At 35.2% G+C, this 18571-nt stretch overlaps 1 protein-coding gene across 6 annotated transcripts in view; it reads right to left on the bottom strand.

Annotated features, from left to right (window-relative positions):
- Nucleotides 1-18571, bottom strand: part of PPP3CA (protein phosphatase 3 catalytic subunit alpha) — a 196509-nt gene that overhangs the window by 56606 nt on the left and 121332 nt on the right. For all 6 annotated transcript variants that reach the window (XM_083367840.1, XM_083367839.1, XM_083367841.1 and 3 more), the window contains 2 exons: nt 15535-15659; nt 1923-2034 (listed from right to left, as the gene is read on the bottom strand). In XM_083367840.1, coding sequence (XP_083223966.1) covers nt 1923-2034; nt 15535-15659 — 237 coding nt within the window. The remainder of the gene's footprint in view (nt 1-1922; nt 2035-15534; nt 15660-18571) is intronic.

Genomic DNA, 18571 nt, shown 5'->3' with positions numbered 1-18571 from the left:
GTTGGCTAAGAATGCTGGTTTTGCTATCTACAGGTATTAGCTATGTTGTGATATTAGTATTAACAATGAGTCGGTCTTATAACAAAGACTACAGTATCTACATAAATAAAATAATTGAAATATTTTCTGTACAGGTAATCCTCAATGTACAACCACAATTGAGCCCAAAATTTCTGTGGCTAAGTGAGTTTTGCCCCATTTTATGATCTTTCTTGCCACAGTTGTTAAGTTAGTAACACAGTTGTTAAGTGAATCTGGCTTCCCCATTGGCTTTACTTGTCAAAAGGTCACAAATTTGAACACATGACCATCGGACACTGCAATCGTCATACATATGAGCCAGTTGCCAAGTGTCTGAATTTTGATCTTGTGACCATGGGGATCCTGCAATGGTTGGTCATAAGTCACTTTTTTCAGCAATATTTTGTAACTTTTAATAGTCACTAAATGAACTGTTGTAATTTGACGACTATCTGTATATGCAAACATTTCTTCTCAGTGTATATGAATTTAATGTCTTCCTTAATCTCCTTTGGGTATCATATGGAATATGTTTTGTTCATGTGAAATATTTGTAGTTCATTTTAGTGACTTAATTGGGATAACTTGTTTGGGTTGTACATGATTTGTAGATCAATTGTAGATTTTACTCTTTTTATATTTAGCTATAGTGCATTTTCTGCTTGCCTATTAACTTTAATAAATTTCCAGGTTTTTTTTCAATGAATTTTGTTGAGTTAGTTTGAGTAACATAGTGCAAAAGAATAATAAATTAAATTTAAAATTCTGTAGGAATAAGAATTCATTTCATACAAATACAATAAATAAATCTTAAAAATGTGTTAAAAGCTCCTACTAAAGCCTATTAATATTTTTAGTCAATGCAAAAGTTTCTTCCCAAAAACTACCGGTAATTTTCTTTCCATATTCCATTAAGCATTTTCCCATCCCGTTTAGGGGTAGGTCAGTTTCCAAAATCTCCCCTCTCTGCATTTTTCTAATTATCTTTTTTTTTAATTAGAAAATTTTATTAAATGTACATTTAAAAACATTTTATAATTATCTTCCACAATCACAGCTATAAATAAGTTAGAACATAAAATTAATATGAAATGCTAATTTACAAATATGCACAGTAAAAAAGCAATAAATTATGACACAGTCAATTAATAGACCTTTCATTCTCTGCTCATAAACTAAATATCATTGTACACATTTCCATAGGTCACAGATCCTCTAACCACAGCAGATTTTGATGCAACCATCAAATGAGACCGAAGCAAACAGGAAAAAAAGGGAGGTAGAAAACAGTAAAGATTAGAGTGGAAAACCAACTCTTCAATGTTCACTTCTTCAATTTGGGAGAGAAGTAAAATTTAGGGCTAAGGTCAAATGCATCCTTTCAACATTTACTAATTTCCATGACTGCAGTCCCCTCATCTTTTATTTGAGATCAATGAAATTGAAATATAACTGCTGTCCCATCTGAATAAAAAACATCTACTGCAGATGTATGTAAGCTGAATTTTAGTTTTAGGCTATTTTATAATGGATAATGGTGGAAAAAAGAGCAAGTTGCTTCAAGAAACTCCATCCCTGTTCACATTCCACCACTGGAAAACACAAATGGATACATTTCTAAAATTTTGAGAACAACATGGAAAACCAGGAACTAATGTGCCCAAGGAATATGGAGCATAATTGAGTCAAACTCACAGAATTTTGATATAATTTCAAGAACTATAATCACATTGGAAGATCAAGGAATGAATGATTTTAGATGGCAACTATCCATAAGTATTTTTGAAAAATCTAAATGCATGTTTTAAAAATGGTTTATTTGTTTTATTCCTGAATGAGATTTTTTAACACATTCTTAAAAAGGAACCGAATCAAAAGAAGACACTCTGAGTCATACTTACATTCTTGTTTAAATGTGAAATACTCTGTTAAATGTCTACATTCATGATTCCCACGCAGTAAAAACAGTGTTTTGGGATAAAGAATTTTCAAGGCCCACAAATAAAGCACACACTGCAAAGGGAAAAAAAGGAAGAAAGGTGATCAAGAATGAACATTCAAATTCGTTTTATACAGCATACATATGAAATATTAAATTAATCATGCCTTATGATACTTAGAAGCTTTTCTAGGCTTTTAGATACTATGCACTTGTTCTATTTGCTTCAGCAAAGTCCAATACCTCATGAATTTTTAATACATTTACTAGTGATAGACAAGCCATAATTCTTTCAGAAATGTTCTTTTCATACTGGAAAAATGATTGAACTTGGTAACGTTACATCCATACACAAAGATCAGTTCAGCTGGTAGGGATGACATTCACAGAGAAGAGGGGAACAAATACTCTTCTTCACAAGAGGTGCTTTCTTTAAGAAAACAGACAAACAAACAAACCTTAATATTTGCTACTTTCATGAGTAACAGCCAAGTTATCTTTGTCATTAGCTTGCACTGCTTCTTAGGCAGGTGAGAATATGACCAATGACTCCTTTACTGCTTTTGATAAGCTTATAGGAATTGCCATACACTAAATCAGGGGTCGGCAACCTCGGCTCTTTTATGACTCGTGGACTTCAACTCCCAGAATTCCTGAGCCAGCATAGCATAGCTGGCTCAGGAATTCTGGGAGTTGAAGTCCACGAGTCATAAAAGAGCCGAGGTTGCCGACCCCTGCACTAAATAAATAAGTAAATAGTTTATAGGAAAAATCAGAGTTACTTTGGCAATTTCCTCCATTTGTTTCAGTTTATTGATGTTACAGAGGACCTGGATTTTCAGTATTCTTTACAGCTAGTTCACTTTCAGAGAGATAAACAGAATGGGTTTCTGTGTTTGGGTAAGCTGGGTCATATCCTCTACAGAAATCCTACAAGATCAAATGGAGCTTAAACAAACAGAAAAGCTTAATCAAAGGGAACGGCTCATTTCAATTAAAAAGAACAAGAAAATGACACTTTTGAAATAATTTTCTTGTAAACAACTCTAAAACAAATTTTTTATTATTTATTTAACTCCTTGAGAAAAAATGTGGACATCCCACAAGGCCAGTTTGATAAGATGATGCTTGTTAACACTTCTTTCAACAGTTATGTCAAGTTTAGAGAAGTCTGAAGAAACAATGAAAATATCCAGAAATGCAATATTTTGCACATTTTTACAAATATGAAAATGCTAACAAGAAAAGTTTGGAATTTTTAAAGGAATGTTATTATTTTTGAGGAAGGTAGAGCATAATTTTAAAGCAGTACTAACTGCTATACAAAGCTAATAACTGGTACACAAAGTACCTGATATAAGTTCAGAGGAAAGATCAGCTTCTAACACAGTGAGAGGAATGAATAGGGCACGGGTAGGCAACCTCGGCTCTTTTATGACTCGTGGACTTCAACTCCCAGAATTCCTGAGTCAGCTATGCTGACTCAGGAATTCTGGGAGTTGAAGTCCACAGGTCATAAAAGAGCCGAGGTTGCCTACCCCTGGAATAGGGCATTACAACACTAAATCCTGGCTATAGTATATTCGCATATAGAAAAGTAGTCTTAAAAACACTGCTCTAAGAAGAATACTGGTAATGGCTTGGGAAAACTGATACTAAGGCAGAAGACAAAATCATTTAAAAAGATTCACATAAGAATCCAAATTAGATTGAGAAGCAAACAAGTGAAGGATTATTACACAACCGTAATTCCATTCACGTCCAGTTACACAAAATAACTTAATTTAGTGCTACAAACTGATCAGTGGTAGAAATTGCTGAACTGTATAACCCAAAAAATTTCCTAAGAATTCTTTTGAAGTATTAATAATAAAATAATAAAAGACGCTACTTGTGCATATCTGGGCTTATTTCTGTATCTATTATTTCCTATTTAACCCTATATAGTTTACTCATATCAGAGGCTGTATGCGAGTTTTTCAACAAGATACTTCTAGAGGAAAAAATCAAGACTGCATAAACATAAGGTGCTAATGGCTAAGGACACTGTTTTGAGAAGAGAAGAGGAATGGAAAACCTGGGGGATAGAGGCAATTAAACGCTAAGGAAGAGGCTAGGCATATAAATTTAATCAATAACTTTTTTAAAAAAAATAAGGCATACATAAAAGGAAGACACTATGCATCTCTCTTTTTGCAGGTCTACCTGTTAGCAAAATAGAAGAATGGGACATTGATAGACCATCTCCTCCCCAATACAGTTGAATTAAATTGATTTATTTATTAAATGTCAACAATATCAGATCTTGCAACTCTTGGTAGTTATAATCCATTAACTAATTAGCTAACATCACCAATAAAATCCAATACATGAAGTCCAGTTTCTTACTTTCTATACACTTTCCATCACTGAGATATATCCTCTAGGTGTACAAGAACCCATTACTCTTCCATATAAACATGCTACTAGTACCATATATGGTATCAGCAACACTGCCATTTTCCAGAATGGAACAGAATCATCAAATGAACACAGAGAGGAAGCTGTCTTGTGCCATCCAGTTTGATATTTGATCTATACTTCACTTAGATGGACTATATCTTCTCATAACACACACTTTTATTCAGCAATGGAAAGTTGTATTTCTGCCCCATCTGGAAGATCAGGGGCTGGCAGACGTTCTTCATTTACAACAGATGCTAAGCTGAAGATACTTAGCAATATGCAAATTAATATTTTAAAATATATTTCTTTTATTTTTAACAACAGAATGTGACGCTTCATAATGAAACATCTAAAATCTGTCAACAGACTATCATGAGTGTTCTACATAGGTCAGAGTGGTCTTTCATTGTCTGCTTTTGGAAAGAATATAGATTGAAAATATGAATGAACCCCAAATCTGGAAGTTTTCATTATTTGAAAACATATAGATGCATTGTAAATGGTGCATAACAAGAAGGGTGAGATTCAAGGTGCTGATGATGACCTATAAAGCCCTAAATGGCGAGGGTCCGGGATATTTGAGGGAACACCTGCTGCCAGCATCAAGCTCCCTTCGTCCAGTGCGCTCCCACAGGGAGGGTCTTCTCAGGGTGCCGCCGGTTAAAGATTGCCGGCGGGTAACGCCCAGGGGTAGGGCCTTCTCAGTGGGCGTGCCTGCCCTTTGGAACCAGCTGCCCGCGGAGCTTAGGACTGCCCCCGACCTCTGTTCATTCCGCCGGGACCTGAAGACTTGGCTCTTCGAGCTCTCTGGCCCAGGCTGAGAATTTTTTAATTTTTAATTTTAACTGGGTTTTTATTTTTCTCAGGGTTTCATTTAATCTTTTTAAATTTGTTTTTAACTTTTGTATTGATTTTCTTTTAAATATCCTGTAAACCGCCCTGAGTCCTTCGGGAAAGGGCGGTATATAAATCTAAATAATAATAATAATAAATTATTCTTTAATGATGGGTAACTGGGATTTACAATCATTGGTTGAGGGAATGTATTTGTTTCCTGCTTCTAAACCTCCTTTAGAAGTTTATATAAAAAATAAAAAGATTTATATATAATAAAAGGCTGATCAATATTATTATTCTATGGATCAAGATTTAATCTGTATTTTTTTGTTTGTATTTCTTTGTTTTATCACTTTTTGTTTATTTTTGTATATCAAAACAAGAAAACTAAAGCAAAATAAAAAAGGAAAAACCCAGCTCCAACCTCAAGAATCCCTTCTCTACCACAAAAGAAAATACAAGAGCCATAACTTTGAGTTCAGAGGGAAAATAGCCTCTGGAGGTGTTAAAGGTGTTTTAAAATTATGGTCACACACACAAGTTGGGTTTATGCCTCTCCAAGATGAAGGATTATGATTCGTTTCTTTTGATTAGCAGACACCAGTTGTTATATTATAAGTTATGACCTTTTTGTCATGGAAATCTGTACTTTAACCCTTCTATTTACAAGACTGTACAATGCAACAATCCAACAAACATCTGGAAAGTTATAGGTCATTTTTCAAAAAGGCAGGATCATTCACCATCTTGCCCAACAAAATGGCCATTCCCCAGACAAAGACTTAGAATATTTTGAATCTATTTCCCTTGTCAACCGCCCCTCCCCCTTAACCCTATTGATTATGATTAGCTCCTGTAAAGATGACATTCTCAGGAGTACTTCTGGCTATATGACAGGAAATTGAACTTAAGAATTGGAGAAGGCCTCTTCAAGAAAAATGTATCATACTGTATATAAAAAATCAACAAATAGAAATGTGGTTTGCTGATCCCAGAACCACACCTTCTCAACTTAGCTGGCTTCTTTCCAGGCAAAATATGTTCCTTTTTTAAAAGGCATGATACACTCTGCCCCAAGCAATTGTAAAAAAAGTAATGTGGATAAATCCCTTACCATCCTGACTTAGAATAATTGGAATTGAGATCCTATAGCAGTGATGGCGAACCTTTTAGAGACTGAGTGTACAAACTGCAACCCAAAATCCACTTATGTATCATTGGGTGCTGGGTGGGTGTGGCCCATTCGGTGGGCGTGGCTGCGGTGGTAACGGCAGACTGGGTGGGACTAAAAAGTTCAATCAACCAATTCCAACTTTGCGAGATCTTTTGTTTGTCCCGCGAGAAGTTGAAATTGATTGATTGATTGAACCTTTTTCTTTTGGCACACGGCGGCAGAGGCCTAAAGCAAAAAGGTTTTATAAAACCGAGCCCATGCATGCCATAGGTTCACCACCACGGTCCTATAGCATTTCAACGTACTGTATTTTAGAACCATGGCATTCTGGATTTCTTTTTCAAATTCAATTATATTTCATGTCCCAGATAGATTTTACATGCTGGATATGATACTAAGATATGGGCTATCCTGAACCAATCCTATAGTGCAGGGGTGTCAAACTCAATTTCATTGAGGGCCGCATCAGCATTGCAGTTGCCCTCAAGGGGCCGGGTGGGCATGGCCTACTGGGTGGGCGTGGCTAGAGTGCGTATGGCCTACTGGGTGGGCATGGCCAGCTCTACATTGTTCACATCAAGGGTGCCTATGGGGGCCTGGGCAGGAGTGGGACAGTTCTGAGGGTCTCTGGCAGAAGGAGGGTCTCTGGGCCAGGGCCAAGGCAGTGGGGGCCATTCCCTCACTGTTTCCAGGATGGCTTTGTGGGCCACATGAAACCACTTCGCGAGCCGAATCCGGCCCCCGGGCCTTATGTTTGACATGTCTGCTATAGTGTGAAAATAACAATTGCAGGGGAGCCCTTATTTAAAAAAAAATGCTCTCGTTTTTTTCTTCTCTTCTCAGCCTCCCTGACTCCTAAACCCATTCACTTCTCATTAATGCACTGAATCATTTCCTAACATTCTCTAGTGGTAAGTTCTCTTTTCTTTGTAGTGATTGACACCATAAAATAGTAAAAGAGGTTCATCTGGTTGTCTTTCCATTTTGAAGAGGGCTTTTTTTCCTATTTATATTTCCTTTTGCCCACAACAAGGCTGCAACTCTTCTTTGTATTCTAGTTTTTATATGTAACAAACTATAAATCGTAACATTGATTTACTATGAGGCTTAATTAAAAAGTTGTATCTTCTTTTAGGCTATAGAAAATGTGTGGGTTTTTTTTTTCATATAATGATCACATGGTCCCATTACTAAACTTTTAACAAATATAAAATGTATGTGTAAAATGCAATCTGAAGTGCAATTACATTACGATATAATAAGAATTACCAAGTTTTTGGTATTTCATCTAAGATCAAGTCTAAACTCAATGATAACAACTGAGATACTACCTATTCCTTAAGTTTCAATGATACACTCTTTTCTACTGGACTGATTCTAGAAGGGAATTATGGGAACTGAAAGCCAGAAGGGTATTCTGAACAATAGGTAAAGGTAAAATTCCCCCCGCACATGCGTGCTAGTCGTTTCTAACTCTAGAGGCCGGTGCTCATCTGTTTCAAAGCCGAAAAGCCAGCGCTTCTCTGAGGACGTCTCTGTGGTCATGTGGCCGGCATGACTAGATGCCAAAGGCGCACGGAACGCTGTTACCTTCCCACTGGAGTGGTCCCTATTTTTCTACTTGCATTTTTACATGCTTTCGAACTGCTAGGTTGGCAGAAGCTGGGACGAGTAACAGGCGCTCACTCTGTTACGCGGCACTCAGGATTTGACCTGCCAAACTGCCGACCATCTGATCGACAAGCTCAGCGTCCTAAACCACTGGGCCACTGCATCTGAACAATAGTAGATATTATAAAACTGAAAGAATTAACCTGTTTTTCTCTTTGACAAAGCATAGTGTTCCTTCTCTAATAAAAAAATTGAAATAATCTTCTATAACATTTTCTAACTGTTTATTCATCAATCCTAAAAGGAGAAATTATGGCTTCAATTGAATATTAAACTTCAAAATCTACTATATCAATGTATGTATTTTAATCCATTTTTAATGTTTTTCATATGTCTACCTAGTATGATAAAATGCGCTTTCATTTTGTTCACATTTCCAGCATACATTCTAGATAATTTCTCTGAAATTGTGTACCATTTTATAAAAATTCTTTTAATGATCATAACATAATGAAAATTTCAATCCTTTTAAAACCATTTTCCCCACTGATCCACCTGCATATTATAATCAAAACAATTAGCTGACTTTTAACCTATTCTTCCTGCTTCAAGTGTCAACAAAAGTTGATACATTTTAGCAATTAAATGTTTATCATTAATACACAATAGTACCTCAATTTATGTCTTTTTGTACCAGACTCTTTTATCCATTTTGAATCTTTCTGATAACTGTAAATGTCAAAACTATTGACAATCATTCTTCTACTATTAGTTGCTCTCTCTTTAGATTAATTTTATATTCCTTTTAAATATTTTCCAAAAATTCTTGGTATGTTAACGATGTGCTTGTCCTTGCCATATCTTATAGGCACTGTAATCCAGAGAAATGTTTTCAGGCATAGTCTGGCTTTGTATCTTTTACATTTTCAATATGGCATATCTAATAAAATGATATTTAAAATACATATTAATTTTAACTTTATCATAACATATATCTATGCTATCCAAGCTTCAGGTCATGGTCATCTAACTCTAAAAGACCAAGAATTGGTTTCTCTGCTCAAACATCAAAATGCAAAATGCAGTTTCAAATCCAGTAAACCCAATCTTTCCTCTGCATCTTTTAGAGCAGGGGTGTCAAACTCAATTTCATTGAGGGCCGCATCAGCATTGCGGTTGCCCTCAGGGGGCCGGGTGGGTATGGCCAAGGTGGGCGTGGCCTACTGGGTGGGCGTGGCTACAGTGTGTATGGCCTACCGGGTGGGCATGGCCAGCTCTACATCGTTCGCATCAAGGGTGCCTATGGGGGCCTGGGCAGGAGTGGGACAGATCTGAGGGTCTCTGGCAGAAGGAGGGTCTCTGGGCCAGGGCCAAGGCAGTGGGGGCCGTTCCCTCACTGTTTCCAGGATGGCTTCGCGGGCCGCATGAAACCACTTCGTGGGCCGGATCCGGCCCCCGGGCCTTGTGTTTGACATGTCTGTTTTAGAGCATTATATTTAACATGGGTTTTTCCCCTCCTTTGCCATTGTTTGTATATCGCTTGTCAAAATAGAAACATAAACATCATTCTCAACAAAACATTAATTTTCACCACAGAAGTTCTCCCTAACAGTGACAATTTTAATTTGTCCCATCTTCTTAATTTTATTCCATTAACATACTTATTTTGAAATAACATACAATTCATATTTGTCATAATATCATTTTTTCCCCAAACTTAAATTCAGTTTTCTCCATCAGTTTTATTTGATCTTCTGATTTCATATTTTTCTTACCATCTTCATTTTCTTAAACTTAAAACTTGTTAGGAATTTTCCCATTAATGTTTCTATTCCTTCTCTACCGATTCTTCCAAAACTATTATCAGGTCATCTATGATTTTTTTTTAAAGCTTAACTTCCACAATTTTCTCATCTTGTCTTATGTCTCTGTTCAATACAGGTAGTCCTCGAATTATAACCATTCATTTAGTGACTGTTCAAACTTACAACGGCACCGAAAAAAGTCACTCATGACTATTTTTCACACTATGACCATTGCAACATCCCCATGGTCATGTGATCAAAAGTCAGACACCTGACAACTGTCTTTATTTATGACGGTTGCAGTGTCCCAAGGTCATGTGATCCCCTTTTGCAATCTTCTGTCAAGCAAAGTCAATGGGGAATGCAGTTTCACTTAACAACTATGGGAGAAAGGTCATAAAATGAGGCAAAACGTGCTTAACAAATGTCATACTTAGTAACAGATATGGTGGGCTCAATTATGGATATAAGTCGAGGACTACCTGTACCTCAAGAATATAAACAAGGATAGAACAACGGGTATTTGGAGCCTTTTTTGTTAGTTCTCCATTAACAATTACTTGTCTTTTTATGAACTATAAAATAATTTTACCTATTTAATAAAGTTAAAATTTTCCAGAACTCTAAACAAGAAAATCCAATTCATTGTCAAAGGAGATTTTTTTTTCTCCTTTGACATGATATACTCTATGTTAATCATATTCCTTCAGAACATACAACACACTTATAGGAAAAAGAAACTGCAATGGCATCATTATGTGATTAAATGTCTTGATAGAATGCAACAGCAATGTTCAGCCAAGCTGGTTGGGAATTTAAATGTTTAAACATTGCAATCCCAATTTTTCTGGACAGCCTCAAGTTGATGTTACATTATCACTGGTAAAATCTGCCTGTTTTATTTTGCTCTCAAGGATCATATTAACACATGTTTCTTTTACCATATGTTGAATATTCTTCAACTTATTTAATTATGACATCTGGAAGCTTATTCATCAACTTTAGGATTAATCACAAAATTAGTAATTCATTAAAATGATAATATGTAAAAAGAAAAATCCTCGTATTTGAAATGCTTTCCATCCTAAGAGATTCAGTATTAATTAACCACCTAGCTTTTTCAATGGTATTTACTAGCTTTACTGAATGCAAGATTTTTAGATTGACCATTTCATGAATACCTAATTTTAAATGGAAGCATATACACATCAGTTAAATAAGTAAATAATGCAAACCTCCTATGTCTCACTCTTTAATCAAATGAATAGATATTTGGCCACTTCATAACATTCTGGTTCTAAACAAAGTATAAAGAATTTGGATACTGGTTTTATTGAAAATTGATCAAAGGCTTTGTGTATGAAATAATTTTGTCCTAAATGTGTACTTCTACTTTAATAGTCAGATCATCTGTTGTTTAAATATGAAAATTAGAGTATTATCTCATTAGCAAATGCCAAACAGGCAGTTGCTAATCCTAAATATGTGGTATTGTTCAGACAATTATCAGATTGCTACTTAGAGCAGAATTTAGATACAACGCACAAACCTCTCTGTACTCCATTCATAGAACAATTATTTTCAGATGATTGCATGGACAAAAATCCATATGCTCTATCTGCTTTGTTCTGTCTGAAATATGGGATGGAAAAAAACTATTCAGATATGTGGTTCTATGCTAGTTCCTTGTAAGCAGTTCTCTGTAAACAGAACAAAATAACTCAGAATTATTTTAAGTTTCTTTGGAAAATTGGAGGATGCACTTGTATCTGAAGTCCTTGTACAATTTCATAACTATCAATTCTGTATTACCCAGCCAACAGGAAAAGTATCCCTTTTGCTAACTATATTCATATTCCATCATGCATTAGAAGAACAACTTTGGAAACTGCAGAGTTCACAATTCTGCATCTTCTCTTCAAATCCCAGAATATTGAGTCATAATATCCAGCATTTTAATTGAGAGTATATATCAAGGCACCAATTAAGCAGAACACTGTGCTGGGACATTCCTCCTTGATTTTAGCAAATTGCAAAATATTCAGATAATGGAAGGAGAATCTTGATTGCAGCCAGAAACTTATTTTGCTTGCAGAAAGTATGCTATATTTGACAATCTATATTTACAAATCATATCTGTTGCTTGACCCTTTATCAAAATATGTCACCATATAAAATTCAAAAGACTTCTCCAAGTGACATTTATCTGAAGGTCAGCTCTAACTAAACATCCCTGAATTATAACACTTCTAGTATATAGGAGCTATGGTGGAAAAATGCATGAGAATGCTATTACTTCCAATTAGCACAGTCAGTTTTGAGCATTTGGACACCACTGGGGAAAAGCTAAATTGCGCAAATTTATGACTTAAAAGATATTGCAGGTTTGGCTTCCATTCTAGCCTCTTTCTCACCTACAAATCATTTGCCTATTTACCCAAAGACTCCTATTTAGGCGATTAAAAGGGAAGACTAAGGTATATTTTTAAGGAACTAAGAAAGTATACTTTTAGTTTTCTGCAGAAAAAAAGATTTTGAATAAGAAAAATCCATTGATAATTCCTGGAATGCTTTTCTTAAACAATCATTACTACTTTTCCTTTTTGCAAAGAAGAGGAATGCAACTGTTTAAAGACCAATCTGTATATTCAAATCAGGTTAAAAGGGATTAGAATGGAAGCTAAACCTGAAGTATAATTGAACCTGGAAGAACTGTAAATAGTGCTCAGTACAGCAAATAGTACAGCAAAAATTAGTAAACAGTTTCATGCCATCAATGGTCATCAGGGAGCAATATCCTCCCTTTCAAGAGGATAACAGTATTTGGGGTGATTGTCTAGAAAACACAAAAAGACAATGTTTGGGGGAGAAATAGTGAATTGAAGACTGCTCTGCTAAAAGCATGCATAGTATCCTAGTCTATCTATCTTAAAGGGTTGACACATGATTATAAGACAGCTGCCCAATCATGAATCATTAGATGATCTTTCCCAGAGACCATATGTAGATAGAGCTTGATAACATGGTTAAATGTAATTCACAAGTTCTTTCTTCTTCTTCTTCTGATCTAAATATATCAGTAACCAAATCAGAGTAGGTACTGCTGGTTATGGCAGCTGAAGAACCTGTAGACTCCTAATCTGTCTTCCAGAAATGAGGGAGAAGCTTTCTTGAGGTCCTACGCCAACCTAGCAAGATAGCTAAGGTACAATGTCTACAGTATCCTCATCTCTACTGATCAAAGTGGCCAAAGGACTATGAAGAAATACCCATGTTCATGGATATCTGGACAAGGGTATACAGATGCCTGTCTACTACTGCTAGAAGCCTTGAGCAAAGGGGTTAATGCTATATAAGCAGTAAAAACAATATAGACATAATGGACGCAATAGAAAGGTGATGAAAAGGAAAGAGCTGTGAGATTCAAGGTGAATGAGTTAAGGGCCCCATTTCTTGGCTGTATTGCTAAATATTTTGGCTGCTATGTATATTTATTTACGATGTTTCTGTTATTATATTTTTATTATTTTTATTGCAATTTTTTTAATCGTAAGCTTCCCAGGGAGACATTGACTGAGATGAGCAGCTACAGAAATTGAATGAATGAATGAATATGAATCCTTCATTACCACAGTTATAACATGTCTACGTCCAATTATTCGAGCTTGAAGGATTCCTATAATAATTTATTTTTAAAATGTTGTCGTGGGGTAGCTTGTAACAATGTTCATATAATAATTTAAAGCATTTGAGATTTTAGAAGATTCAAATAGGTCTTCTATTATAGACACTAGTTCTCTTGCAGTGTTAGTATTGCAACACAGAAAAGTATACTGGGAGTCCTCATTATATTTCTCTTAATTTTTATGCTAACCCGAAGACTTAATTACTAGGCTATCTATTCTAACACTCTCCCTTCAAAGGAAGAACTATTTTTTTTTAAAAAGGAAAAAAGTAATCATACTTATAAAGTAAATGGTAAATTAAAGTAGAATGAACATAGCCTAGTCTTAATTTATTTCTGGGGTAGAAGGGGAAAAGGACAAATTTATGATTTAAAATGTCCAGATATTTTATTGAGCTTTGCAGTGTGTGTGTTTTGTTATGTATATGAGTGTGTGTATCTCGGTGTGTATGTGTGTGTGTGTGTATACATATATTATATGCACCCGCACACATAGTGTATATAAAAGTTTGAAATGCTTCATTTTCCTTTGCAATGCATTATTATATTTCTCCTGCCCACCTTGTATAATTTCCAATTCTTGTTCCTAAAAATACAGAGGTTTTCTTCATGCACTGTTGTCTCTATTTGAAACAATTTGCAGGCAGCAGGCAATTCCACCCACCACAAAAAAGACAGATTCAGAGAACTTAGAAGCTGATGGTCCAAGCCCTTAAAAGCCTGTTTGACTTTACAATAGATGCTGTCTTTTCCTTAATATCTGGAATATGATAAAAACATAGAATGGCCTTAAGGAGCAGTATTAATCTACCCAAAGTGTAATTTAACATGGCCAGGAAGAATACATATTTCCCCTTTATTCCTCTTAGTGTATTTTATATGGAAGGAACATAATTAAATTCAAGAAAACTGTTAGTCATCGCAATTATCTGATGCCACTGCAGGGAAAAAAAGGCAGATTGCTTTTAGACTTGGCCAAGTTACAAAGAAGTTTAAAATTGTTTTAAAACTATCAGGAAGGTGAATGTGAATGATTTAGCTTGCAATCCTGCATACCGAATGTGGAAGTCATAAGGATTCAGAAGGACTTAGTTTGAAGAAACAGGGTGGAACAGTTTTCCAGGGCAATGTGACAACTTTGTAGAATCCATAAGACTGTCTTTGCGGGGAAGGCAAGGAAAGGGAAGAGAGTCATTTAGCTTACACATAGCCCTCAGCTTATGACCAGTTGCTTAGTGACAATTCGAAGTTTCAGTGGACCTCTCCAGAGCTACTCATGACTTGCTGTTGAAGTTCCAACAGCTGAACTCATAGTTATGTGATGGCATTTATGACAGTTACCAACCAGCTCACATTTATGGTCATTTGCAATGTCCATGAACACATGGCTCAATTTATGACATTTTTTTTGCTGTAAACCAATGTTGACTTCCAGTGTAAAGCAAAAGTCGCCCAATGGGTAAAATGGGTTCACTCAATGAACATTCCATTCACATCACAACTGTCACAAAAATGTTTATGAAATCCTATGTGGTCACATAACAACAACTTAAGAGCTGTAAGTTGAGGACTACCTATAAAGCTTTAACATTTTGAATATGTTGGTTTTGATGAATAATCTTTTAACAAAACAGGCTAACATTACATATTAATTCTCAGTACAGATGTGCAAAATAATTGGGACCAGAACTTCCGATGCTAAGTGATGCCATCGTAAAGTTTGAAGTCATGTAATGTCATGTGATTGCATGCCAAATAAATTAGACCTGACTGAAATTTAACAAATATAAAATATTAACTATTTTTAAAAAGTGCAATACGTAGGCTAGAAGGAAAAGACCAAATATGCTTAAGGTAATTCAATCTGATGCTTTCTACTGAACATTTCTGTACACCATGTTTGCCAAAAGTGGCAGCATGAAAATATACTTTTAGAATTATAATATACTGAAAGAAAATGAGAAATCAACAGGCATTGCAAATTAATTTCATAGCTAAAGAAGGAAACAACACTTACTTCAATACTGAAGTATCCTCTGTCAACATAGTCCCCTAGAAAAAGGTATCGTGTGTTGGCAGGAGAACCTCCCACTTCAAACAGCTTCATCAAGTCAAAGAATTGTCCATGGATATCACCACAAACTGAAAGAAAATGATGGAGATAATAATTAATAATGTTATACATTATCGAAGTATGTTTATTTTCTAGATAGTAAGTGAAATGTAACTTAAATCTAGAATGTAGGATCTGGGCAATTTCTTTCTAACATATTACATCACTGACTTGCCACCAGGATGGGCAACTATGGCAACTTTCATAAAAGTGCCACAGTTGTCCACTCCTGATCTACACTGAACACCAATAACCTTCCAAGTTTGCTATCCAAGATTCTTTAGCTGCTATGAAACATGGAATAAGAGAAAAACTATGAAACTGATCTACATCTACATCTCTATATGGATAGTTGGCTCAGGCATAGGTGAAGCATATTGACTGCCTCAGGTTACAGATGTTATGAACTGACATTACTGTCTTGTAGACAGCCATAATGCCCGGCAACCATCTGCTTTCCTGATGTTAGACTATATTGTTCCATAAACTAGCATCCAGGGTGTAAGATTCTTCAGCACTGATGATGTGATAGCAAGATTCAACTTTCAGTTCAGTCAGCCTTTGAACATTGCGTGGGAAGGAGCACTATCGTGTTCTTTGCCTCAGACAATAACAAAATGCTGCAGACTAGTTCTATATTAGAGACCATTGGATAGGTTTCAAGGATTACAACTGCACTTAGAATGGAAGTTTATTCGGTCTACAATAATTTTTGATCAAGGAGATTTTGTAGCATTCTTCTAGCAACCAAAACAATAGTGGAATAGAAGGAGAAAATAAGGTTAGATATATGCCATGAGAAACAGTGTATCAACTCTGTTGTTCGGTTAAATATTAGCCAGCTTCATTGAACTACTTTGTTCCATCAATCATTCAAAGTCATTTTCCACTCTGTAATTATACTAGAACAGACTGCAGACTACAAAATGGCAGCAGTAGAATTCTGAGAAATTAATGCCAGGAATTCTTCAATAGCAGAATTCTATGAACTTTTTATTTAATTATTTGATGTTAGATTATATTAGCTATAATAATATAAGATCATTTACATCTTACTAATTCTAACTGAATCCTGAATCTTAATAACATAGATTCAAATGACCAGCTTCTGTTCGCCTGGTATAACCAAATTTGGTTTGAAACTAGATTAAAAATTATTTGGAACTGTATATATATTACCTTCAATAATGAAAGAAAATAAGTCTAATAACGCACCAACTATCAATCTGGATATCTGCAAATATACACAAATATATTCCTTTGCACTTCCCATTGTGTGGTATAATTTAAGGCACAGTCTTACCCAAACAAAAATACACTGATATCTCAAGTTGTTTGGCCATTTTAAATTTAATATATTTAATAATTATTTTATATGAAGTAATATAAAATAAGCTAGTTTATAGTATTAAAACATCTACATTTACATTTAGTACAAGTCATATAGATCATTCAGGAAAAATACTGAAGGTAAACATTTCATAAATCTTTTATTAATTATATCACAATATAATTCAATACACTATTTAGTTTTCAATAACTATTAAATTTCAAAAGAAGATAAAATACAAAATAACAACAAAAAGAAAGGAAAAAGTTAAAATATGAAAAAAGGGAGGGAAAGAAGTTTAAACAAAAATATACAATAACAAGGAATTCCACCTCAGTACAGACAATCTGGTAATCTTTTAACCTAAATTAAACATAACATAAAACTTAACATTAAGAAAACCAAGATCATGGCATCCAGCCCTCTCAATTCCTGGAAAATAGATGGGGAAGAAATGGAGGTAGTGACAGATTTTATTTTCCTGGGCTCCAAGATCACCGCAGACAGGGACTGCAGCCAAGAAATTAAAAGACGCTTGCTCCTGGGGAAGAAAGTCATGGCAAATCTAGACAGCACACTAAAAAGCAGAGACATCAACCTGCCAACAAAAGTGTGTATAGTCAAGGCTATGGTCTTCCCAGTTGCAACGTATGGCTGTGAAAGTTGAACCATAAGAAAGGCTGAGCACCAAAGAATTGAGGACTTTGAACTATGGTGCTGGAGAAGACTCCTGCGAGTCCCTTGGTCAGTCCTAGAGGAGATCAACCCTGACTGCTCTTTAGAAGGCCAGATCCTGAAGTTGAAACTCAAATACTTTGGCCACCTAATGAGAAGGAAGGACTCACTGGAGAAGAGCCTAATGTTGAGAAAGATTGAGGGCAAGAGAAGAATCGGACGACAGAGAATGAGTTGGCTGGATGGAGTCACTGAAGCAGTAGGTGTGAGCCTAAATGGACTCCAGAAGATGGTAGAGGTCAGGAAGGCCTGGAGGAACGTTGTCCATGGGGTCGCGATGGGTCGGACACAACTTCGCAACTAACAACAACAAACATAACATAAACTTATCTAACTAAATATCCAATCATTAATTCAAAAATACTTATCATTATAAAACAAAACTATAAAATTAATTCCCTATTTAAAAGCAAACCTAAGCAAAATCTTATTATTTTATCTCTATACATTATATTACCTCACTAATGTAATCCTTTAAAAAAATACCATACAGAATATCCATCATTCTATTCATCCATCATAAGAAAAAAATCTTCATCTCTACTTTTTATATTATATAAATCTCATTACACAGTTCACCATAAAATAATAAAATCAAAATATTAATCATTATAAAAATATACCTTAACTGTAAAATATCATTAATATGTAAATCTCTACTAAAATCTATTAATATGTAAATCTCTACTAAAATCTATTTTCTCATATAATCTCTTATCAAATATATGTACTCACACCCTTAACAAATATCCATAATTAAATACACTCTTGAGCTACATAAGCAAGCATAGGAACGCAAGAGTATTAGTTTTTTCTTTTAAGAAGGGTAAGCTCATTTTCACTGAACACTGAATTCAAGAATGAAACAGCATTACA

This window comes from Vipera ursinii (assembly GCF_947247035.1).
Source record: "Vipera ursinii genome assembly, chromosome: 7".
Taxonomy (NCBI): domain Eukaryota; kingdom Metazoa; phylum Chordata; class Lepidosauria; order Squamata; family Viperidae; genus Vipera; species Vipera ursinii.
The sequence above is the reverse complement of the archived record's forward strand: the minus strand, read 5'-3'. Positions and strand labels throughout refer to the sequence as shown.